The 27,717-nt window shown below is 35.3% G+C and overlaps 1 protein-coding gene across 2 annotated transcripts; it reads right to left on the bottom strand.

Moving 5' to 3' along the window:
* Positions 1-385: 385 nt before the first annotated feature.
* Positions 386-27,026, bottom strand: LOC135219654 (neurotrypsin-like). 2 transcript variants are annotated; one of them, XM_064256598.1, is made up of 9 exons: positions 9,517-9,653; positions 8,767-8,972; positions 8,201-8,317; positions 7,067-7,260; positions 6,696-6,864; positions 6,157-6,303; positions 3,676-3,785; positions 1,536-1,643; positions 386-1,205 (listed from the first exon to the last, which is right to left on the bottom strand). In XM_064256598.1, exons 2-8 carry the CDS (start codon positions 8,890-8,892, stop codon positions 1,583-1,585), a joined length of 924 nt encoding a protein of 307 aa, XP_064112668.1. In that variant the 5' UTR covers positions 8,893-8,972; positions 9,517-9,653; the 3' UTR covers positions 386-1,205; positions 1,536-1,582. The 2 variants fall into 2 exon arrangements, 1 of the variants encoding a protein (XP_064112668.1); XR_010315480.1 differs by lacking the exons at positions 386-1,205; positions 1,536-1,643; positions 3,676-3,785; ... (1 more) ...; positions 6,696-6,864; positions 7,067-7,260 and adding exons at positions 10,311-10,441; positions 12,823-12,941; positions 18,115-18,256; ... (1 more) ...; positions 24,205-24,274; positions 26,967-27,026 and having other exon boundaries at positions 9,517-9,676.
* Between the last annotated feature and the right edge of the window lie 691 nt (positions 27,027-27,717).

The following is a 27,717-nucleotide window of genomic DNA, read 5'->3' as shown; positions in this document are numbered from 1 at the left end:
CATTAACCATCGATTCATTACTTCACCCAACATTTCTATTCTTATTCTTAAACTAATAAATAAAATTTCCATAGGAGTGGGCTCTCACTGACTACAAGTTAATATCATGAGAGTAAACTCCTAAAGCATATAAATTCGACTGACTCCTATAACATAACAAATTACGGAGGGGGGTTGTAGCCATCGTGTTAAAATGACATAACTGCCCAACTATTGGCCTGGAAGATATTCCCGAAAAACGATGCCACATAGGATCTAAAATGGTTAGTAAATTCTTTTTCATTTATTAGTGTTATAGTCAAGTGACTGAGCTCAGATTAACTGTTGTACAATCTAAGACATTATGAAAACATTCTGTCCCTGAAATGTGTAACTGAAACTTCCATTTGAGAAAATATTGATATCTTTATTGAAAACGATAAACATTTCAAACACAAGTGGGAATGATTTCAGTTAAGACGGTTGCACTCCATAATCCAACATACTTTTTTGTTTGCTTGTTTGTGATTATGTATCGTTTCTGTGAATATTTCTTCGTGCAAAAATGTTTAGCAAATGTAATCGTTTGTTAGATTCTATGAAAATTAGAGGTAGTTTTACATCGTTTCCAATGTCAAGTTCCGTTGGGTTAGACTTAATCACATTTACCAGAAATGAGTATAATTATGCATAGTTACCGGCAGTTTTTCATAATTAAAAAATCATCATTATCACCTTCATCCATATAATCATTCTTAACCATTACTTGATATGATTAGAGCTGCTACCAACTGCTGATTAAAATCTGTTTCCGCGCCTCAGTTCACAGCGCTCTTCTTACAACGACGTCTTATCTCCCCAGTCGTCCTTCCTTGGCAGCTTCCCACCGGCACTCCCTTCACATAGATGAATCAGAACCGTCTGACTTGAGTCGAGAGAACTTTCTCCAATATCCAGTCGACGAACTTCGTCACCCTGACATAGAGATCTGCCGAAGCAGAGAAGGAGCAGGCCCTGCCGGAGGACACCATGCCGTACAACGTCTGCCTTCCGTTGACGGGACACGTGAAGGGCCCTCCGGAATCCCCCTTGCAGGCGTTGACCCTCGGGTTGAAGCGCCCGACGCACACCATGGACGAGGTGTAGTTGTCCGGGCCTCCGATGCTCCCCTCGCAAATATAGTCTGACAAGATGTCTGTCTCGGCCTCCCGTGGTCTTGCCTCGGGCTGGAAGTGGTGTGATATTATCATACAGATGAAAAACGGGTGATTTCTGCCTAAATGTGTTCTTTTGTGATACAGAGGAAATATCAGGAAAATTATCCTCCTAATTGTAGAAGAAATTCAGAAAAAGTATGAAATGTATGAGATGAAGAAATATGAAATTATAACATTACAATGCAGAATAAGCGTTATTTACTCACAAAGTGGACAGCAGTCAAGAAAATACTAAATATGCTATTAAAAATCAACACAGATATCAATCAGCATCTTTCGCCTTTTCTAACACGTTTTAAGTTAGTTGAATCATCAACCAAAGCTAAAATAGAGACTTACGTCATCCAAGAAAAACGTCGGACCCCAGCCGACCACGGTGCATTTACTCAATTCGGCATAGTCGTCATACACCGAGGCAAACAGACGGGCTTCACACGTGGACCGAACCTACTCTCACGAAAAACAAAAAAGAAAAAAAAAGCAAAGAATAAGGCAAGTAAGGTCAATGAATAAGGCACATAAGGCGCTGCTGAATATAACCTTTTGACTATTTCCACCTCTAATTTTAACCAGAAAAACTCTCTTGGGGACAAATGGAAAGCCTTAGGCCTTTCGTGAGCAATTAATTATCATATATATATATATATATATATATATATATATATATATATATATATATATATATATATATATATTATATATATATATATATATATAACGAGATGAAACAATAGTTGAGTAGAAAGCCAAAGCTGTTCATGCAGAAAAGAGACCTAACGGTACCTATGGAAAATAGAAAAGAAGGACCATCACGTTTATAAAAGAAAGGCCATACACACTACTTAAAAAAAGAAAAAGTGCAACCTGTAGAAAACAGAAACATATAAGATTATACACAAGCAGGAAAGCGGAAGAAACAAAACAGAACCTATGAAAAAGAGGAAGAGCTAGAAATACATAGTAGAATTGATACGTTTGTCAAGCAAATCTTCTTAAACGAGGAGCTGAAAAAAATTGGTGGTCAAAAAGAGGAAGAGCTGAAATACTACTAGTAGAATTGATACATTTTCAAAGCAATCCTGCTTAAAAGAGGAGGTGCTGAAAAAAAATTGTGCAGAAAGGAGGAAGAGTCAAAACAGAACCTGCAGAAAAGAGAAATGTAACAACATCTATAGAGAAGAGAATAAGAGAAACAGTGACTAACAAAAAGAGAAGAACCAAACCCAAACACACAGAAAAAGAAGCGCCTATACAGTGCTTATAGACTGGAAGAAAATTGAAAACATTCCAATAGAAAAGAATAATAAGAGTGAATTAGTAGTCGTAGGAAAGAGAGAGAATCGAAACAGTATCTAAATGAAAATTGGAAGGTGGGCAGGTAGGTTACCTAAAAAAAGAGGGAAAGACGCAGAAAGAAAACATCTTATATAAACAAGTAAAAAAAAGAACTTGAAGAAACTATCGAGTTCCCTGTATAATGCTGTATAAAACCATCAACTATGACTGGCAGCTCTCCAGTTGCTCACCAGATGCGTTAGAGTAAGAGTGGAAAGCGCTACCAGATGCACGATCCATGGCTAACTTTAACATAAACACTACTGAGGCTAGAGAAGTGCAATTTGGTATGTTTAATGATTGGAGGGTGGACGATCAAAATACAAATTTGCAGCCCTCTAGCCTCGGCAGTTTTTTTTTTTTAGATCTGAGGCGGATGGTCAGACAAAGCGGGCACAAAAGTTTTCTTTTACAGACAACTGTAAAGAAATTTCTTTGACTGGAAAGATAATAGATCAGAAAAGTAGCAAAACATCTACCCGCATCATTTATGTAATTAGTGAGGCGAGTTTAAATGGAATAATATCATCATTATTGAATTCTAATGATATCATTTCATAGTAAACCAGAGAAAACCATAATAGTTCCTATAGCAAACTGAAACATATGCATAAAAAAATTGCCAATACAGTAACTAATAAAACCAGAAATTTCCATACCATGACGAATAGAAGCAAGATAAAGCTTTAATAAGTGAGCAAAATATCGGGCAATTGGAAGACGAGAAAAAGGAATAAATAGGCTGAGTAATGGGATCACCATTCAGGTGACAGGAAGAGAGAAAGGTTGGAAAAGCAATGAGAAAGCTTAACAGCACATGCATGAGTCTGCTTCAAGTATGCGTAAGTGTACTGATGTTATGTGAGCATATTAAATATACCTGGAAATCATATATAATGATATCATTAGAATTCAATAATGATCATATTATTCCATTTAAACTCGCCTCACTAAATACATAAATGTTATATTATCTTTCCAGTCAAAGAAATTACAACATACCAAAGTTATTTATCCATAATTCTTACTAATTAATGATAAAAGCAATCTGTTGTTCTGCCCCTTAAATACAGAGTAACATATTCACAATACAAACCTTCGAAAAATGTCCCTGCAAAATTTCAGCTCAGTCAAACTAACTAACCTTATTCCGCGGCCATTCTTCCTCTCGATTTTGATGAGGGCGACGTCATTATCATTAAAGCCGTGTTCATCTTCATACTCATGTATCCACACTTTGTCGATGAAATAGTCCTGCAATCAGGATAAAAAAGAAAAAAAAAGTCCTTTCCTAATAGGAAAACAAGCTGAACCTTCTAATCACTTTTGAACGTCATAATGTTAAAACTCATTTTGAGACTTTCTGGGGAAACATGTTATAAAAGTGTCTTCTATGGATAAACTAGTCAACAGTGTATGAATTCATGTTCTGAATTCCTGTTAGAATATGTAAAATTTAATTGTATCCAAGATTCAATAGCATGAAAGCACTTATTACAATAATAAAATGCTTCATCATAGTAAATGATATACAACCTAGCTAAGCACTTGATAAGTAAACCTTTGTCCAGTAAACAAACTGACATATTAGATACACAGCCTGTTCAGTGTTGGTTAACGGCATGGAAAAAATACATTAGTTCATTGCTATGATACAGATCATCCATCTGACATATATATGCAATTCTCGATATTAGAATCATGATTGAGTTTATCAAATGGCTTCCAATGATTCCCTTAATTTAGTTTTGTCAAACAGGTTGACATGGCTGCAGCTATGCAGTATAATGAATTAGTTTATGAAAAAAAATCGGCAGTGCTACTATGAAAGGAAAATCTGTATCGAATTTCTTTATAAAAAATTGGGATTGTTGATGATAAATAAGTCAAGCCAGGGAGAGCTTTGGCACAGTACCTAAGTGAATTTGCCTCCCTCCTAGGCCTTAAGTCGTCATAAAACATTGAGGTCAAAAACTTAATGCAAGTTGCTGTTAATGTAGACTACCTTAAAAAAAAAAAACTTAACTTGTCCCTGGGAAGGTTCCAGAACATGGAAGCGCTGCGTCAACTTAGTGTTTTGATCTTCCCTCAAACTCAGTGACAACTTAATACATCGCAACTTCAAGAGCCATAGATCGTCAATCTGTCTATATATATAATATATATATATATATATATATATATATATATATATATATATATATATATATAATATATATATCGCTTCAATGTGGCATGGTGCAAAGGGCCTCTATGAAATTCTACCTCTGCACTGATGTCTTTCCGGTGGATTTACCTCCAACAGTCTCCACTCATCTCCAGGTTCCCATCCCATAGCCTTCATCAAAGTGGTTCTGGGTCTTTCAACTCTTCTGATGCCCATAGGAACCTAGCGACATTATCACGTATTATTCATCAAGGGCTCGTGTGAGGGACGTGTCCAAGTTATCTCCGTCTGCCTTTCATCATTAGTACCTCACCCGCATTTGGAACCGCCGTAATTTCACTTACGGTATCATTCCTCGCTCCATCTTGCCTTGTTCTGACTCCTATTATTCTTCTTTCTGGCGCAGTTTCGCTGTCAGGTCTTAATGCATGTCCATATAGCAATACGGATCGTACTATTTTTTATCTATAATATTACTTTCGTATGGAATTTCAGTACATTGATAATTTTTTAGATTTAACTTTTTTAGTCTTTAACTAAATTCCAGCTTAATAGAGACTCGACTAGTTATGATTGGTCCTAAACATTTGAAAGATTCAGTTTCATTGACCCTCTCTGACTCGTGTTATTTCTTAGATTATCTTATGTCCCATCATCTCTTGAGATAAATGAGGCATTCTATTAATTAAATCTGGTCAATCTTGTGGTGTTTTAATGATTAAAGCAGCATCATTAGGACATTTTTAAGTCTGTCAAGTTTTTATCGTTACTCTCATGTAAATCTCCTCACGTCGGTTTTCGCTTATTTTCAATAAGCTGCGTAAATAGACAGATAAAAAAGCTTATGGCTGATCAAGCTGGCTTTATAAAAGACAGGAGTTTCACAGAACGGATATATTGTATATTGTGCGGCAATATGTGGAATTACATAAATCACTTTTAAACAGCCTGGGATTATAAAAATGCCCTTCTACTAAGAGCTGCTGTTGGTTACAAGAGGACAATGGACTCCATACAGACACCAGTATAATGGAAGGCATTGTTATCATTAGAAGATTATTTTTATAATTCCATATACTGCTGCACAATACGCCTCAACGCAAGTGCTTGTTCTCTGAAACTCCTGTCTTATGTAAACCTGTTTGATTACCCATAAGCTTTTTTATCCGTTTATTTCTCCAGCTTATTGAGAATAATCCACAACCGACGTAAGATAAAAAAAAACTGAATATCTTCAAATTTGCTGATGATGCTGCTTTATCAGAAAAACAACAAAATCTAGAAGCCTTTCTTGACAGAAGAGATGAGGCTCACGATAACTCTAAGAGAAAACACCAGTTTCCAACTCGTGTTATCTCTTTGAGTTAATGAGGGTGAATAAAATATTTAGCATCAATTATCCATGAACGCCACTGATGTCAGGTCCATGTTGAGACAGAGAAGCAAAGAGAGACTAACCTGTTCAGAATCTTCGGTGAAATCGGAATTATAGTCTCCTACCCTGATGACCGTGTTCAACCTTCCTGCTCTTGTTAAACAGTGGGCAGCAGTGATCACGAAGTCTTCGGAAATTATGGTTCCTCCACAGAGCAGGCTTTCTTCTCTCTGGATCGGAGATAACAAAACCAGTCATCAAAAATCTCGTGTTGTTTTGTTGAAAAATATGAACATCGTGTATTTTCTCCTATATTTATTAAAGTAAGAAACCGTCGATAAAGTATAAGTCATGATTAATACAGATGAGTAGAATTCGCACCATTACCTTCAGCTCTATTTTCTACTTTTAAAGTTAGGAATTTAACATAAAATAAGACTAATAGATTGGTTACTGAATCACCTAATCCTTTTATAAATTTGAGGTTATAAACAGCGAACGAAACTAATGTTAGTTAATCTATGATCAATAAAAGCTTTTAAGATTGATCCTCTGCAATCTCTGTCTAAAATAAAATAACTGCATATATAACACCATTCATTAAGAACACTTGTGTCATTACAGGGTTGGTCCTGCGAAGTGAAACGAGCCATGGTGTGTCGAAGCGTGAAGGCGGGAAGCCTCCCCGAACTCGGGCCAGCCTGGTCAGGAACTGGTTGGAGGAATCCTCAGGGAGGCCGCAGTCCAGGTTGCCGAGGGCGGCTCTAAGGTCAGCATCCACTCTTCCGCGGCTAAGAGAAAACATTTATTCCTATGTTTCAAGGGAATAATGTCGATTTTTTTTTCTAAATTCAAGGGCATAGAATGCATTTCTTACACGTACAGAAAAAGAAAACCATATCCAGGACTAAACAAACGTAATTATACAAGGAAAAATCGTTTATGCTTCATCAGTACTATATCTGGAATATATTTGTTCGTTTCCATACTCACCCAAATGAGCAGGTAACACCAGCTGTGTGGGAAGAGGGACAGGTTCTATTAAGGAGCCTTATCCTGCAATCCTGGACATTTTTCTCATCCCCCAGGCAGTCGAGCCTGAGATCCCAAACGACCTCTGCACTGCTGAGGCCCGACTGCCTTCGGGCAGATGCATCACCATCGTATCCAAGCATTCGACACAAGACCTGCAATTCATAAGCGAATCCACTTAGATTTCAGTTATTATTCTTGCTTTGAATTGTTTCAACTTCGTGAATGCTCCTGTGATTATTTTGGTGACTTTCTAGATTGGCCTGAAAAACATATTTCATACATGACTCTTAAGGAGTAATGAAAATCTTGAAACAAATTTCAGCATTTTCTCTAATTACACAGTAAAGTTAGCTGATTTGATTTATTATGCAATATTGTACTATTATTGCCGAATTAACCTCGACATTAAATAATCTGTTGCATCTGTGGTAGGGGACGTGCTACTGTACAGAGTGCGATGGAAAAATATATACTGATCTGACTGATGTCACCAAAATTATTATTACATTTAAATTTCAATCAAGCATTAGTCACAGATTCTTACTTTTTATAACGGCTGATCACTTTATCTGGTATGGCTGCCTGAAATAAAGTAATATAACTGGCAAATATACAAAGCTCGTTTGATTTATAGAAATACATTGATAAAAGCAATACCTTAAGCCTTTTGTGGATGACTATCCACATATTTCTGACAACTTCAGACTGCTTTGGAATGCAAAAGGATTCAGCAGTGTCTTGGTCACAAAGGAAACTCAAGAAGATCATACCAGCCATGGCAGTTTTATGAAAAAATTGCATTAAGAATCCTGCTCTTACTTAGCTAAGCAAAGAAATTTTTTTATATTTATACTTTTCGTCCACGTCCGTTTCTGTAAAAACTTAAGCAACGAAAAGTCTTGTTAAAAAAAAAACACTGACAACACAAAAGGATACTCTTATCTACTTCCAGTGTGTCACCTATGCACTAACACTGAAAGATAAGGAATATGCACTTCTCAATTCAAACTACAAAGTAGTGAAACACCAAGCAATTTCTAAGAAAAAAATATAAATAGATAAATGTAATGTCAAGGAAATATAGGCCTTTACCTGAGCATCATAAACATCAAATCCTGAATCACATACAGTGCCCCACATTCCGCCCAATTTCAGTTCTACTCGTCCACTGTCCGGAGAAGCGTTGTCAGCCAGCCTTACTTCTACCCCCTGCAGGAAAAGAATGCCATTATCAGCAAGGTAGAGAGATGCAGACAAACAGGATGCAAAACTGATGGCTCGAGAAGAAAATTAATCATAATTATTACCCAAATGTTCAAAGTAAACAAGTGCCAAGAGAAAAGTAAATTCATATGTCCGAAACAAAAGATTTCCTGCTACTTTACACATCTTTGTACCCAGAAGTTGTGAATAACCATTAAATTTCTTGTTAGGGAACATCTTAACTGCTCTTTTGAGTTGTATTCGCGCAGAAATTATGACTTTATATATAATCTGCCGATACCACTAATTTATTCTATCTTCTATATTAAATATCTATAAACCCTTCCTTTACAAAGGTACTGTAATCCTTGCCATTTGTTTTAAATAAGAAATGAACCATCAACTTTATTATATTTTTTCCAAATCAGTTTCTCTCTGCTTCAGAATTGTCTTACCTCATCATAACAGAAAACACCAAAATCTTCGCCGAGTACGGGGCAGTCACTAGACCCAAAGTTAATATTAGGACACTGGCCTAACCATTGCTCGCTTCCTAAGCATTTAGGAGTGTCGACGATCATTGGCCCGGTTGCCTCACCAAATAGGACCCAGAGAAGGCTGAAGACCAACCGTCATTGTATCCCAGTGTCCGGCAAATAACCTGGAAAGGTCAAATTGATCCTTATATCCACTTTTACTTTGGCAATTGGCTTGATTGCGAACATATGAAATGACCATATTCCGCATTTCAATATGTCTTCACTTCTGGTACCTGCTATTTAAACTCAAGTCCTTTTCATTTGACTTGGCACCATTCAACTACCTTGGTTTTAGTCGCTAGAGAGACCGAGTGTTATACCAAACTCTAGCCTAATTTTCAACTACTGTTGCAACTTTTGCAAAATCCTGTTGGCCTATAATGAGGTTCGTAGAATATATCAAATGAACAATAGCACTTACAAGTTCATTTACTCGTTGATAAAATGCTGAATGACTGACAATGGCAACTATTTTTGTCAAGCAATAACTCACTTGGTGGGATTCTCACCCCACAGCTACTTCACTCATCAGAAGAACCTGTAATGATCTCATGGTCAAATGCCTGAAGTTTCGTGCACGGGTACAAAGTCCCATGAGTTGCTGATTGCCGAGAACATTCTTAATTCCATGGATGAGATATAAAAGGTTGAAAGGACCGAACTGACCTTCGCCTCCTTCTCGGAGATTGAATCATCACACATAACTCCCCACTTTTCTTGGTGTTTGACCTGGACAGAGCCAAGGGAGACGCCAGGGATGTTGACTCTCACAGTACTCACTAGCCTCGTTACGCCCATGTCAGTGCAGAGTTCCGGGGCTTCGTCACTGAAAAGAATGCAAGTATTTATTCCAAAACCATTCAGATACCAACATCTACAAAGTTAAGACATTATCAAAGAAGAACTTGAAAACTCATTGGTATCGCCTGCAGAGGATTTATTAACCGAATGGAATAAGAGAGGCAAAGAAAATATGAAGGTAACAAGACAAATATAAGACTATAAATGAATGAACAACAAAATGAACTGCATAACGTTAAAGTTAAAGGTGGCAGGTAATAAAGTCTCAGGAAAAAAAGTCACATTAATTTATGGTGGCCGGTAACTTCTTTTCTGACTTTTAACTGTAACTTTTTCTGTGACTTTTTTACCTGTGACTTTTTTTTACCTGGATTCAAAGGTAAATTATATCTAAGACAACAGAACGCACAAGTGAAGTACATGAGTTGACGTCATGTAACCCAAGATCTTCAGATTTAATTTGAGCACCAGACAACGTTAACGATTCATTAGTTTCTGTTAAATTTTTGTACATTGTAGCAATCATCAATTTCTCTTCCCACACTCAACCACCCGGGTCCCCGTCCCCATCCCTCAAGTAATCCATACAATGATCAGACCAAAGAAGAGACATTTATCAAGGTCTTCTCAGAAACCCAGCAGTTCCAGACAAGTCTTACCTTCCATCTAAGCAATCGCGGGAGCCATCGCAAATCGAATCTCTTGCTATGCAGTTCCCTGTGTTGTCCAGACACGGAAACTGGTCAGGCTGACAGAGAGAGTTGGATGTTCTGCAAACGACGCCTGCCACCTGAAAGAACCAAACGAAATATACCATATCCATTCTTAAGTTTATATAAGTGTTGACGGAGCAACTGTTATTCTAAAGTGAGACGAAAACAGTGGTTGTGAATAATCATTTATATTACTTGTATTTAGACTGTGTATTGTATTCTCTACTTTGTATATTCCATGTATATGGCCCTGGGCTGAATTCAAGAATATTATTATTATTATCATTATTATTATTATTATTATTGTTATTATTATTATTATTATTATTATTATTATTATTACTATTATTATTATTATTATTATTATCATTATTATTATTATTAGAAACCAACATGAAACATGTTACCAAAAGAGACAAGATATCGTTCCCTTGTTAAGAATATGGAATACTCTTCAATAAGACTGAATCTAATGTCAGACAGATGAATGTAGATTAGAAATATTCCCCACCCACATTAATAATTAAATTTGCAAATGATGCTTCAGTCAATATTTTTTTATTCGTGAACTAGTGTAAGTGGTAATTGGTTGATTTCATGTAAATAAAAAACTAATTCATAATTCCACGAATATAGTTTTTTTTTTTTTAGAAAATCAGGAAACAATGACATCAAGAGTATTTCAGTTCAGTGATTCTATTATCTTTTCAAGTATTACATTCGCCAATAACTTAGTTGTGTATTAATTTAAAATACTTTTTTGAAATTGCCTTCTGCTAATGTATCTGCAGAGATGCACAGGGAAGAGGCCTTAGACAGAAAGGAAGGCATGAACCACGTCCATTCTAAGAAGTGGACTTGGGGAGTGGTGTACTTAAGACAAATACATAAAAAATATATGCACTGAATGTCTGAAATTGCGCCGCAAATGATGCCCATCATTGCAGATTTTGAAAAAGTAAGGGATTCTCTGCGACAGGGATGCATTAGAAAGGCAAATGGTAAAAAAAGGATATAGAGTGGTCGACTGTAAATTCCTCTTGAAATCGAGAAGAATGAGTTTTTTATGCTGAAAGAACAGACTTGGGAGAGTACAGAACGTTTCTTTTCCGTTAGATTTGCAAAGTCAGTATGTAGGACAATAGACAAAATGAGTAGGAAACAATATGAATAAAACATAATAAGGTCGTTGGGCTAGTGGGAAGTTAGAGTATTATATGTGAAAAGAAAAATAAAGTACTTATACCTAAATGGATAATATTTGTACTTTTCCACTCGGCAGATATTTGGACACTAATGAAGAAAATGCAGGAAGTTCGAAGTGGTGCAGCTGCAAAATACTGAGGTTCAGCGTGTGATTGTGCTGGGAAAATAGACAGATGTCCCAAAGACAGAGGATTCCAGCAGGTGAGAAGGAATGAAGATCAGAAGGTGAAAAAGGAGCGGGAGGAAGGACAGTAAGAAGGACCAGAAATTCACGGAAAGAGGGTACAACTAGGACCTGGACCAGGTAGGAACTGAGGCGTCTATTCACGTCAAGAAAGAACCTGAAGTAGAAACGTTTTTAGTGATAATGATAGTGATTATTCCTAGCTTTCACTCTTCTTTGTAGAACAACTGGGGATTTTATGCCATGATAAGGATACAAAAAATAAAAAATTAAAATTTTATACACGTTTTTACTAAAATGCACTAAAAAATGAAAAATTAATTTTTCGAGATATACCAGGATTTTATATAGTTTATCATGTCTACTAACATAAAAGCCTGGCCGCCAAACGGAAGAAAATGCTACAAGAAGAGAAATATATTTTCCTAACATTTTATATAGTTTCCTTCAACGTTTGGCGCCCACGCTTTTATTTTTGTAGACAAGATTAAGTGTAAGAACATCCTGGTGTGCCTCAAAAAATTTATTTTTCACTTTTTAGTCATTTTATTCAAAGTGTTTTACAAAAATTTCATGTTTTTTTTCTATTTCATACTTTTTAGCATTGACAGAAATTGTAACCGATTCATGATTGTATTTAATGAAATCGATATCCCGTCGAGCCAAAGGTGTGAAAAATCCGATGGTTATTAGATTAGTCTACCGAGTCAAAGAAGTTGGGAAAAATCCAAAGAGGTTCATACAAATCCTGAGATACGAGGAGAGGTCACTGCTGACCTACTGATCATGTAAGGTTGTATTGTCACCGGGATTGAGTAACCGTGCAAAATTTAAAGTCCATCAGACGAGGGGAACAGGTCGAAAATAGTTACAAGATATGACCAGGACTAACACACAAACAAACGGACAAAATAAAAAAAAAAAAAAAAAAAAAAAAAAAAACAAGCTAAATAAAATGGATAATAAAAAAACGCTAAATAATTATGGCTAAATTCAGAGAGAAACTCACAATTACAGATAGGCCTACCAATAACATTCATCACCTTTACACTAAAGTTTGATCATTACCTCTGCAGTAGCACAGTCCTGTTGAGCAATGGTGGCAGGTGGGCAAGTCCTGTAGGTTTTATCTGCTTCCGAACAGTTGAGAAGGTTCGGGAAAAAATTCGGCGGTAATCTTCTTGCCCCTGGGAGGGGAAAAATAATTAAGATATGAATATGCATATACATTATAATTAACGTTAAAGATTACATTTTGCTCATGACTCAGTTAAGATGGATTGGATAATGAGGGAAAGTGTCACAAAATAGTAGATGGATGACTTCGATAACGCACGTCAAAATAACAGCAACTACATAGTTACCCCTTAATATTGTCAATTTTTGTTTTCTTTGGTTGCTTTAGCTATTCGTTCTCTCTTTTATGAGTAAAGATATACTCTTATAAAAAAAACTAATTTAGTACGTTAATGACAAAAAAAAACAACAACAACAACTACAAAAACAGTATTTTAGATCTTGTACGCAGAAAAGTAGGTAGATCTAGGTAATAACTCCGCATCGGGTATGTCTTTGGAAATTACAGTTTCCTATAGAATTTGGGTTGCTTATTAAGAATTTATCGTTATTTTTGAGGGGTCGACTGTAATTAACCCTCAGGGGTTAGTACCAAACTCGGCGAAATACAGTGGACGCCACAGTCCCTTGTGGTTTTCGTATTCCCTGACCGTTCCTTGCAGTCCGTGAGGAGTTATTGCCTAGAATTACCGAAGACTAATGGTTAAATGCAGGGTGAATCTGAAGAGTATAGCCTACTACCACAGCCTGATTCCCGTCAGTTACCGACTGGAATATATAATTTACTGTCTTTTCTTTATGTTCTTGGTTTATGTTTAGATGTTTTTTTTTATGACATCTCCTCTCTTGTGGTCATGTTTTTGCATTCATTTCTAAGGGCTGATACTAAACACGGCGCTCATATTCACTTTTCCCAAATCTGTAACTAACACATATCTTCCTTTTACACTGTTTAAACGTCCATCAAATTACAATACCTGTAACTTACTACCTTGCGCCAACCAAACCAACAAACAAAAACCATGAGAAATCTCATGAATTATGTCGGTAACAGAAACATGTGCTTCTTAACATCTGTAACTGACACCTTGCATAATATAGTAGTATATGGGGCGTGAACGATAGTATCCACTCTCACCATCAAAAAGACTGATTCAAATCCCGGGTAAGGAAAGCCGACTGAGCCGAATGTCGAAAAATGGAACGTGCCCCTGTGCTTGGCTCGACAGCCTAAATTTTATAATTCTATCGATCAAGACCCATAACAATTCTTGAAGCGAATTACAATTGCAGCGTTCCATCCATATTAATTGCCTTATTGCCAGTTAGAAGGAAGTCCAGTTGGGACCTTTTGGTTACTAACACTACGCAAATAAGGGAAAACATATATATATATATATTATAATATATATATATATATATATATATATATATATATATATATATATATATATATATATATATATATATATATATACTATATATATTATATATTTTATTATATAGTGTAACCCGCAAGGTTTTCCTCTCGTTACATCTCAACATCTCATATATATATATATATATATATATATTATATATATATATATATATATATATATTATATATATATATATATATATATTATATATAATATATATGCATCAAGTTACAAATTTAATGTTCTTTAATATCCAATTCGCTCTACCACAACAACAATGTTATATATATATATATATATGATATATATATATATATATATTATATATATATATATATATATATATATCTGGTAAAAATGTTCTGTAACAACAGAATTCCATCTAATAAAAGGAGCCCATAAAAACACCAAAATGTAGAGAGAAAAGTACTATATTTCAGAGACTGCTGTCTCTCTCTTCAGGTATATGAATGAGAAAGTTTACAGAAAGGTGGTATTTATACCAGAGATCCGTCCACAAGTAAGCCAATTTAGGTCACCCCGCTGATAATCTTCCTTTAATCTTCTTAAGCGTTGGTGAATGAACACTGCGTCGACGACATCTGAGATCCAGGCCCTTTTGAGATGTTCAATCTACCTGGCTTCCTTTTCTTTTTTGAAGGCCGATTCCATCATTTGACTCTTGTACCGGCAGTTGCTGCTATAAATTACACGTGACATATTCCAGTTTATTCTATGGTTATGTTCATTTATATGGTTGAAAATTACCGAGTTCTGTTGTCCATACCTAACTGACCGTTTGTGTTGTATTAATCTCTGGGGAAGTGATTTACCTGTAAATCCGATGTAAGATTGGTCACAGTCCTGGCATGGGATCTCATATACCCCAGAGTCTTTGGGAGATGTCTTTTGTTGGACGTTAATCAGGGATTTGGCTAAGGTATTTGGGTAGGTAAATGCAAAAGGGTTGGATTTCCCAAGGGTGTGAGTTACTCTCTTAATCGTCTCAGGTGGGAATTTTTATTTTATTGTTGGTGTGTCTCTGGTCTTGTCTTTAGGGGGTCGGTAGAAAATTACGTTTGCTTTTTGAAATTTGCTTTCTCAATTATATGGTCAGGATACTTTAAAGATGAAAGTTGCTTGCGAATTAGTTCAAATTCTTTTTCCAGGAAATCTTGGGGAACAAATTCGTAAGGCTCTTAGGAATAGGTTGCTAGCTACACCTATCTTGATAGTAATGTCGTGATAGCTAAAGTAGTGAATATATGAAAGTGAGAACGTTGGTTTTCTGTATATGGTAAATTTTGTATTCTGTCGTGTCTCTGATTATTAAAACATCAAGAAAAGGAATTTTGTTATCTGTTTCCCATTCAACTTTAAATTTGATGCTGGGCACTAATGCGTTTAATTTTGAGAGGAATTCATTAAAATTACCCCACTTATTATCCAAAATGTTAGGATGTCATCCACGTATCTCATCCACAGCATGTTTTTGGGTTTTATTGCATTTATTACTGTAGTTTCAAAGTATTCCATGTACAGATTGGCTAAAATAGCACTTAAAGGACTACCCATACTACACCCGAATTTTTGCTTGTAGAATGATTCCCCGACTGAAAATACGTCATTAGATGCACATAATTCAACTAACTGATCTGAAATAGGGGGATAATTTTTCCCTTAAAAACTGAAGAACGTCCTGTACTGGTACTTTTGTGAATAGGGAGTCTACGTCAAGGCTTAAAAGTTTTATGTTGTGAAGTGGTATATGTGCTTCTCTGAATTTGTGACAAAAGTCTTCCGAATGTTTGATGTGACTGGGAGAGAAAAAAGTGCCTAAAAAAGGAGAACGGAGGCCAGCTAACCATTTAGAAATTTTGTAATTGAAAGCTCCGGCGCATGAAACGATGGATCTCTTGGTATAAATACCGCCTTTTCTTGTAAACTTTTTCTCATTCATATTACCTGAAGAGAGAGACAGCAGTCTCTGAAAATATAGTAACTTTTTGGTGTTTTTATGGGCTCCTTTAATTAGATTATATATATATATATATATATATATATATATATATATATATATATAATTATAATTATATATATATGTATATACATATATATATATATCTATATTATATATATTTATTATATATATATATATATATTATTATTAATATATACATTGTTGTTGTGGTAGAGCGAATTGGATATTAAAGAATATTAAATTTGTAACTTGATGCATATATATATATATATTATATATATAATATATATATATTTATATAGTATATATATGTATATATATATAGGTATATATAATGTAAACAATATATAATATATTATATACATATATATATATATGTATATATATATATATATATATATATATATATATATATATATATATATGAGATGGAACGAGAGGAAAACCTTCCGGGTTGCACTATGAAACAATTGCCATGCTGAGGTGGAAAGTTAGGTCACGAAATAAAGAGGTACAGTAAAAGTAATGAAAGGGGTTGCAGCTAGCGACCGAAGGAACACTGCAAAGAACCATAAGTAACGTGTACAATCCACCACTTGAGGGACGCTGATGGTACTAGTCCCCTACGGTGATTATCCATCAAATGCTCATATTCTGCTCCAAACTACATCCTGTCCCACAAGACGAAGTGTGAACCAGGAAAGGAACTAGTACTAAGACCACCTAAAGCTTATAATTACATCACCCGAGGACAAATCGATCATACGGACATTGTATTACTTAACAACAGAGACTTCCCCTACAGTCTCAGCGATCAGGGACACTCCGGGAAATCATTTGCGCCGTAATTATTCATAAGGCCGGCGGCAGCGTAAATTGCTCACATCCTTATTAATATTTTTCCGATGATTAGCGGTCAAACTCCTCGGGAGAGCCATCATTACCAAGAGTTTACCGCCAATGTGGTCAGGGACGTGGAAGAAGGATGAGGTTTAACTGCGATTCGTAGGGAATCGAGAAATCTTCAGTCGAGGGAATCAAATGAAAGATGTAGGACAGACGTCGTTTGTCCAGAGATTCAGCAATACTTTCAGGAAAAGCTGTGATACTATTTCTATTTGAAAGCGCCTTGCACCATCACAACAGTGTTTGTGACTTAGAGTATGTAGCTGTTTATTTATTCATTCATTTTGCTGTTTGTTGATTCATTTTCATTGATTAATTTGTACAATTGTTTATCTTTCTTTTTGTTCGTTGATGTTTCTCGTACGGGCGCCGTTTCTTTCCGAGGATTTTTGCGTCACAAGTTAATGGTCCGATAGGCTTGTTTCATATGAATGTTCGTGTTCTAAATAATAATAATAATAATAATAATAATAATAATAATAATAATAATAATAATAATAATAGTAAATATTTTCTTTCTTTCTTGGCTTGAATATCATATATATTCCTTTTTTTCTTTTTTCAGAACACCCCCTTTTACGTAGCAAGTTAATTAATTCAGCGTTTTACCGCTTACCGTCTATCCTAAAGCCACTTCTACAAGTCCCAGATTAATAGAATTTAAGCAATGCTGCAGCTGTTCAGTGTTTGTGCGTTTCTTTGTGTGTGTGTGTGTGTGTGTGTGTGTGTGTAATAACTATGAGTATATGTTTTACCTCTCCAGTTTTTAACAAGTAGCTTGGGATGAAGTTGGAACTCCCTTGCCCTCACTCAGAATTTACTATGGGCTAATGTATCATCCCATATTGAAAAAATCTAATTTACAGGGATTTGCTGATGGCTCTACCAATATATCCAATGACTGAAATAATTACTCACACGATCCCTTCGTTCATTAAATTTTTATTTACTCTAAAAGTGACTGGTTAAAACTTACTTGGGTTAATCGATTTGAAATGATCATTCCTTGTGTATCGTTCAGCTCCTTCGAAACCAACCTCTCGGCAGACGGCGTCGGCTTCGGCAAAGCCGAATCCATCGTCGCAAATATATGTCCATTCTGACAATGACGTCATCACCTTGAAGTAAGAAGTCACAGGGTTTAGTGGCCTACGTTGTTATGGAATGGAATATGGAATTTAGGCCAAAGGCTCAGCACTGGGACCTATGAGGTCATTCAGCGCTGAAGCGGAAACTGAGGATAGAAAGATTTGAAAGTGGTAACAGGAGGAAAACCTCAAAGAAGTTGGATAGCAAGATGGAAGAAAGCGGATATGAGTGGATGAACAGTAAGAGGAATAAAAGGAGTTGCGGCTAGGGCCGAAGGGACGCTGTAAAGAACCTTAGGTAATGCCTACAGTGCACCGCGTGAATTGCAGTGACGGCCCTAACCCCTACGATACCTACGTTGTTATAACATTCACGAACAAATCAAGTCAGATTTCTTGAAAGAAAAGGCCATGTTATTTTTCTAAAATCTGTATACATTACTTGCAATGTATACAGACAGACTGGTGAATTATTGATCCGTAATCATTTTAATTTGTTTATTAATGTAGCCGTATTTCCTTTATTTTCCGTAATGATAAGGATTACAGCTCTTTTGGAAAAGGGTCTCAGCGCCTTGCGATAAGAAATAGCAGAATTTATGAGCCATTCAGGTGAAATGGTTGTTGTCAGTTTCTCATTCCAGAATAGCATGGCAGAATTCTCAAGAATGTAAGAATCAAGGATTCATTTGGAATAGTTCCTAGAAACCACAGAATTTAACAGCGCTCTATGATGTATTATCATTGAAAAGGCATAATCAGTTTCTAATGTTGAAATGCAAAATACATATGTCTGAAATAAATACCATAGTCAAAAAATAATATTCAATCATTCTCATTTGTTGATGCGTTATTGATCAAAATTGAATTAATCTCGAGGTTGTGACTTTCATACAGAGCTACGAGGCAAGAGAGTAGAAGAAGGTATGCAGTCAAGAAAGTTAAGCCGAAAGTAATACACACACACACACACATACACACACACACATATATATATATATATATATATATATATATATATATATATATATATATATCTATATATATATCTATGTATGTGTGTGTGTGTGTATATATGTATTTATACAGGGTGTCCATAAAGTCTTTCTCGGATTTCAGACCTTTATTACACACAAACCATGTTAGGTACAGGTATAAGGTTTTCTTCAATTTCAACAACGACTAAAATTTTTTTTTACATTACTAATCAATTTCAACATGTGCCCCCTTTGTTGCCTGGAGTACGTCTAAGTTAAATTCTATCTCACGCCAGGTGTTCTCCAACATCTTCATAGTTACCGTTGCTAGAGCCGCTGTTAACCTCGCTTTTAACGGTCTCAAAATTAGGTACTGGTGTACTGTACACTTTATCCTTGATATAACCCCATAAGAAAAAATGTCTGGTGAACGTGGTGGCCATTCTGTTGGGCCATCTCTCCCAACCCAGCGGTTGGGGAAGGTTGCATCCAGAGAGTTACGAACAACCAAACCCCAGTGCTGAAACAGCACCCTTGGCCGAAACTCTTCTAATTAAGGTGCAGCATAATGCTCCAGCATTGAACTGCAACAGGTGCTTTTGTTTCGTGGTATCATAACACACACTGGGCTTTCTCCTGCAATGACAACATTTTCTGCTATTCTTGACTCAGCTGGTGGATAGTGATCACAGAGGCATTTGTAGGAAAATAAAAGAAGCTTTAGTAATTGCTCAACATAATGTGAAAGTTGCAGGGTCATATCCACAACAATTTTACACTTTTTAATTTTATTAATCAGGGAATGACTTTATGGACACCCTATATATCCATCCATCATGGAAAATGTGCATAGGATTTAGCATCAGTTCTTTTACATACTGATATACACGTACATGTCATTATGACATTTATTACCGTCACAGAGGTTTCGCTCCAAGGTGGCCTAATCTGTTTATGCTTTCACCGAGTGCATTCAAATTACCAAACGCTTCCCAAAGTCACCACAGCACAAACCACAGACGTCTTCACATGAATCTTTTAATTTGTTTCACAACACAAATTCTATTGCTTTCTTGGATTCTTTCTATTACGAGACGTTCAAGAGTAGCAAAAGCAAGAATAGAGACTGTGGCAACCTTTGCCTTAGTATGGGAAAATTAGCAAGCGGAGAGAACTACTGCCGTAACGACCTTGGTCAGCGTGCTTTCACTTCGCTTCATTTTAATCGGAGGAATGCTTCTCGGGACAGATTTTGTCGCGGTTATCATCATCTGCTTCTTGGGGCATATTCCATAGGTTCCCAGTCCTCATTCATGTAACTTTGACTAATTCCCTCAAAAATCATAAGGGGTAAATTTGTATACAGTTTGTTCTCAGGAAGCGAACTTTGCATCACATAACGACGGAGAGAGAGAGAGAGAGAGAGAGAGAGAGAGAGAGAGAGCGTGCTGTAGAATATATATTTTATTTCGCAGACATATTGAAAGAATGCACGAAGTTACAATATGAACATTAATTCTGATAGACAGAGAGATGAATAGTCGTAAAGGGCGCACAATTTGATTTCGAGCATGAAATCAAATTTTCAACCTGTGAGAATGCATCGCGTAACAATAGAAATATCATTCTGCTGTACAGATTGACAGATAGCTAGACAGGTAGAATGACTGATTGGAGGTGTACAGCAAACTGCCCTTACCTGCACAGTTCCCATGTGGTTATTTCCGCCATCCACCAGGCGTATTTCCTTTATGTCGGTTTGTGCCTGTAAGTAAGAGAACCTCGTTATGACAAGCATCCTATCTGAAAATGCAGGACTGAGGATGTCAGTGTGATGTTGAGGAAACGTGAGAATCATACTGTAATTAATTCCTCTGTTTAATCATTATCATTACAAATGAGTGTACTACATTCATATAGAGCAAGACTAAGAATCCAGTAGGTTGTTAGGTACGCTTGCATTCAATAAGAGTAGCTTTTGGTTAAACTAAAGGGAAAATGAAGAAAAGAAAACTGACAAATGAATTACAGGAGATGCATGAACAAACAGAAGTATATTTTTAATCTATATTTATGGAATTAAAAGTCACATAAACCTGAAAATGGAAACTTGCCATCATCAGCTGTAACTCCAGCCTTGTCAATCAAATCAGAATACCTAATGACTGTGACTGGTAAACTCAGTATTTTGTCAAGGTCTCACATCGTAGAAGTTCTTTTATTAAGGAAGCGTGCCTGATATCTCCCGCTCGACCAAAGGATTTTTTCTTTTCTTTTTTTTCAGCGTTGGTGCTCCACAGAGTGCGCAACGTGACGAATATTTCCAAGATCGGAGTCAGAGACAGAAAAGGTGACAAGTCAAATCCGTTCCGTTCAATCAGTTCATAAAGACTGTTGATTATAATTGATGATTAGTTCGTTGTTTCTTACCATTACGTACACTGTTTGAGTGTTCTCACTCTCCGTTTAATAGAAGTAGTCCATAAAGGCTGTTCCTGTTGTAACAGATATTCTTATTGTATTCTCAAGAATACCCAGAATCTAATGAATTTTCGTCTCTCTGCCTGTGCATTTATAGGTCTATGGCCACGTAACCACTTTTTTGAAGAATCACAATTCTACAATCTTTAAGATTTTACCGTAAAACCTAACTCTAATGTGCTGCGTTGTAATTTCGTTCATCCCCGTGTAAATTATGCATCAGTCTCCGCCACGTTGTTTTCATAAATTTCTAAAGTTTATTATGTTCAAGAGCATCACTCGTAAAGATCATTTCAACATGAAAACTTTTAGAAAAATACTCCCCCACCTCTTCAATACTTCCTAGTCTGCGGTAATATAAAACGCAATAAACTACCTAGTTGTTTCTTCAAATTAAGCGACGTTGTGCAAAGCTATTGCTTGGACGGGTGGCCACTCATTAATGCCAAATTAGTAACGAGTTTCCTACAGCTCATGATCTAAAACACCGGGTCTGATAAATATTTGGACGGGTGACGACCGAGGAACCAAATCTTTTTTATTATTATTATTATTATTATTTATATCATTATTTTTATTATTATTGTTATTATTATTACTATTATTATTATTTCGGTAGATGATGAACCTATTCACAAAGAACAAGCGCACAGGGGCCATTGACTTGAAATTCAAGATTCGTCAAAATGTTGGCTCATCACTCTACCTCGGAATTAATATATTTTCATATAAGTATGTTAACCGAAGGGGAATTCTTTAGTCGATAAGAAGTTCGTCAGGCTCATGGGCTAAACCAAACGGCTATCTCATATGTGAAAATACATTAATTCCGAGGTAGAGTGAATTAGATATTAAAGGAAATTAGTAGCTTAATGCGTATATTATATATATATATATATATATATATATATATATATCTATATATATAGATCTATATATATTAGAGATATATGTATATTATATATATTATAATATACTATTATATAGTTATATATATATAGTCTATCTCTAGTATAATAGATCTATATATTATAGATATATATATATATATATTAATATATATAGATAGATATATCTATATATATATATATATAGATATATATGTATATGGTATATGTATAGGTATATGTATATGTATGGATATATAAATATATATAGATATATATATATATATATATATATATATATATAGATATATATATATATTATATATCATTAATATAGAATATATATAATCTATATATAGATCTATATATAAGAGAGATATATATATATATAATAATAATAATATTATATATATATATGATAGAAGATAGAGCTATATGTATATATATATTATATATTAATATATATATATATATATATATATATGCTATATGTATATGGATGTAGCTATATATATATATATCATATTGATAATAGTATATATATATATATACTTATATAGTATATATATATAGATATATATATATATTAATATAATATCTATATATATAGATCTATATATATAGATATAATATATATATATATATATAATACATAATATATTATACGTCATTTCATTTTTCCCGGGGGATGGGTGGGTGGCAAAGGTTTATTCTAGGCCCCCCTCCTGAAAAGAGGGGTGTGTAGCGAGAGAAGTGAGCTTTCCACCTCCCACCGCTGACGCCACGCTTCATCAGTAATTGATCATGATACAGAGCCAGTTATTTTACATCCCCTTGGGAAGACGCGAACCCGCAACATACTGAAGGGCAATATCATTAACGCAAATGCAACAGATTAATTATAAGCTCCGTCGGTTCAATCTAATACACCTTCAGTCTGATCCATGCACTTTAAAATGACCAGCGTCCATTTAATTTCCTTTACTGTAACTGGTGGTGGAGAGGTAATGTACTGGCCTGCTGTTTCTTAGATGATTACTTATGTTTATTCGCCAAAAGTTTTATCTTCGCCAAAAGTTTTTTCAAGTGATTTTAGAAGTTTTGAATTAAGGATTTAGATAGATCACTAGACCGTTTCTGAGATTCCGATAACCTCGTTTGTGGAATATCTCTAACAGTCATAATGATTCGAATAAAATATTTTCATAAATAATAATAATAATAACAATAATAATAATAATAATAATAATAATAATAATAATAATAATAATAATAATAATAATAATAATAATACCGAAAATTTTATCTGATTTGATATTAAGAAGTATGATATCGTAATGACACAAACAAGGAATTACTACTACTACCACTACTACTACTACTACTACTAGTAGTAGTACTGCTAATAATAATAATAATAATAATAATAATAATAGTAATAATAATAATAACATAAAATAAAAGAATGGATTCCTGTGTTAATTAGACCATCGTATTAGCTAGGTCAAACGTATCATACATTCTTTAATTAAAGACAACAGTATTTTATGCATAAACAATTTCATCATTTTCAGATATTTATATTCTTGAATATTAAAAACGAGCACATCTCAGTGGAGACGAGTTCGCTTACCTTCGTCAAGGAAAGAAATCCCAGTAGTAGAAGATACCTCATTGCTTCGGAGCAAGGTCGCAAGATGTACCTGTGAAATATACAATTACTGTTAATGCGTGTGAAACGTTAAGGGTCTTTGATTTTTTTATAATAATAATAATAATAATAATAATAATAATAATAATAATAATAATAATAATAATAATAATAATAAATGATCTCATATGTATCATCTGATGAATCATCTATACTGAGAGATTTACATAATAGGTTTTATGCATTTTGGGTGAAAAATGAAAATATGTTTCTGTTGATTTCAACAACTTACAACAACAACAGACTGACAGTTCTGGTCTGTATCCTGACAATAATAAGGAGAAAAATAAGGGACAAACTTCTGCAAGAAAAATATATATTCATCGTCGTCACTCACTTTGGCTTACTTTATCCAAAATATTGTTATAGAGTAAAGGTGCCGGGGACACTTTATACATATTCTCTCTCTCCCTCCCTCTCTCTCAACATTTCTTATTTACCTTTAAAATCACACACACACACACACACACACACACACACACACACACACACATATATATATATATATATATATATATATATATATATATATATATATATATATATTTATACATATATATATGTATAGATAGATAGATAGATAGATAGATACGTATAAGTGTGTGTGTACGTAATGTATATGTGTGTGAATACCAAGTAGAAAAAAGCAGTCGCAGAAAACAAACGGACAGAAAACTTTCCGAATAATATACGACCTTTCCTCAGTAAAAAAAATAGTTTCGAGACCGTCTTCCGAGGATAACATAAAACTTTCTGATGGTTAACGATGGTAGTCTGTAAATAAGGGAGGCACAAAGTAATTCTCCGTCGACGAAGAATAATTTCCTTAGCAACGAATCCTACAAGGGTTTTTTTTTTTTTTTTTTTTTTTGCAGAATATTAAGTATTGTTGTCTTTCATCTTCGTTCGTGGTCACTAAATTCAAGGTCACCGTGAATAAATTATTACCAATGAAACGTGAGTATTGTCCTCTTATTGTTTTCTTTTGTCCGCATTTATTGTCGTTGAATTATTCACGATGACTTTGATGTTTAATTACTTGTAGTTTTGTTTGTTTCCTTCCATTTTATGGAGACTTCCATAAGCCATTGTTACTTAATGTGATTCACAGGTTATGTCTGTATAGGAGGTGGCATTTCACTGCTACTGTCTTAGCTGTACAGACATCGGGCGGTGTAAATGTTAATTAAGACTTGACCATCTTATCTCGTCCTACAACAATTGTTCGTGCAATCATTTAACATCGGATTAATAATTACCGATTCTCATCTTCGGCAACTCTGATAAATTGTTAATGAACAATAATGGAGAGAGAGAGATAGCGTTGCACCATACTAAGAATCCTGGACCAACTATGTGGAGTCAAGAAAATGTTAAACGTTACCAATTTGAAGACCTGTAAATAAATCTAAAGAAATTATCAAAACTGCGGAACGTCGTTGTTTATCTTTAAAAAAACAGTAGTTATAAAGAAAACTAAAAATCCGAGAGAAAATACAGAAACATCATTATCGTGGCAAATTCCTCCTTTAGTGGGCTCAGGTCCTTCTGCATTAGGGGTTTTGAACATTCTCCCCCCCCCCCCCCCCACCCCCCCCCCCCCCCCCCCCCCCCCCCACCCCCCCCCACCCCGCCACCACCATACCCTTTCGGGGATTTGTATTGTCAGTAATGTATCCCCTTCACTTTGTATAGCGTTGATAACAAAACCAACTCAGAAAAACATTCCATTCTGTATACTTACAAGTACTGTACGGAAGGGAAGTAAGTATATGACTCTCCTGACGTAACAAATAATATTGTTAACAAAGAATTTCGTTAAAAAATTAAGACAATTTTTTAATTATTTACTTATGGCTATGCAGTAAATTTTCAGGGTTATGCTACTGATCTACAAAAACCAAATACGTTATTATTACATCAGCTGCAAAGGGAGCCAATGAAATGATTGAAATTGATTTTCATTAACTATTCTAGTTGGCCGAGGAGCAGATTTTGCTAAAGCACATTGAAGGTCGGCATCTAACATTCATTCGAGTGCCATGGGGAGCGCGTACCCCCGACAGACCCTTGGTGTACCCTAGGTTGAAAACCCCTGCCCTAACTAATCGTTCGAAGCAACTGCAATTAAAGGTACCACCTTATCAATAGGTGTATTATAAAAATAAAATAAAAATCAATGACAATAATAATGAACGTCGCTTTACTTTCTTTACAAGCAATTTCTGCTAGTGGAATCGGCTTTATATTTAATGATTATAAGTGAAATCAGACACAGACCATGGCGACACGTATAGCAAGCAAAATTTCATGCATTCCAGATGAAATGGAGAGGCGACTCGACACCCAATGTCAAGATTAGGCAACGTGGGGGACCGGTGGAAATGACACTGAATTCCCATCGTTGTGGTTCAGACTCTTTCGCAATTTGCTCCAACCTCGAAAATCACTGTTCCGTGACATCTATGAAAGGAAACCGAAAATATATTACGAAGTAATGGTGTCTGAGTCTTTTAACTGATTCGTAAGAAAAGATACGACAAAAATGAATAAATAACAAATACATAGCAACCTGTAAATAACCATGATTTATCAACAAATTTCCAATGACAAGTGAGAGAAATGTTTATCGAACCCCAGGAATTAGCAGGGATTTTATCTGGAAAATCGATATTAGCACTTACCGACAAACAAAGAAAAACGACCGAAGACGGTATTGTCACAAAACCTCAGCTGGTCAGGGCCACAACTGCCGAATTGCGAATCGTGAACCAAAATATATGCTCTCGTACAAGCAGCTGGAGTTGCCATTAGCCTCTACTTGGTAACGGAGGTTTTTAACCAGATCATAGGTTTCCCGTGCTAAGCGAGAGAGGAATGTAAATCATTTAGAATTTACTTACCAACCACACTGTTTAGACAACGAACAGATCCAACATGAATTCTAGAATGTCAATAATGAAAAGGAAATAAACAAATCCCTAGACACGGGCGCCACTGGAACGAGTTCCATCCAAGAGATTCCTATACGTACAGGCATTATAGCATCTCGCTATGGGATGACGTTAATGGGAGTACGCACCGATGCATAAACATCCACCCAGTCCACCCACTAACCCCCTCCAAACCAAACCCTACCCCACCCCTGCTCAACTTCCCCAACATCCCGAAAGATTGACGACATCGCAAAGGTATATGTTTAATGCTTGAGAACATAACAGCCCGACTAGAACTATGTGAAAAATACAAATGGTTTCTTTGAAGGACGACTGATTCCTTTAGCTTTATGAATTTGCAGATCAAGAAATTGTAAGTCTAAAAAGATAGACCAAAACCCAGTGCATGAATTTCAGCAGGCTTGATGAAGCCAAACTTCAGACGAAAGGATAAAATAGCAAATGACAAGCGGGAGAAGGCTATAAGGAATCAGGATAC

Source organism: Macrobrachium nipponense, chromosome 1 (assembly GCF_015104395.2).
Source record: "Macrobrachium nipponense isolate FS-2020 chromosome 1, ASM1510439v2, whole genome shotgun sequence".
Taxonomy (NCBI): Eukaryota; Metazoa; Arthropoda; class Malacostraca; order Decapoda; family Palaemonidae; genus Macrobrachium; species Macrobrachium nipponense.
This window is presented reverse-complemented; position numbering and strand designations above follow the sequence as displayed.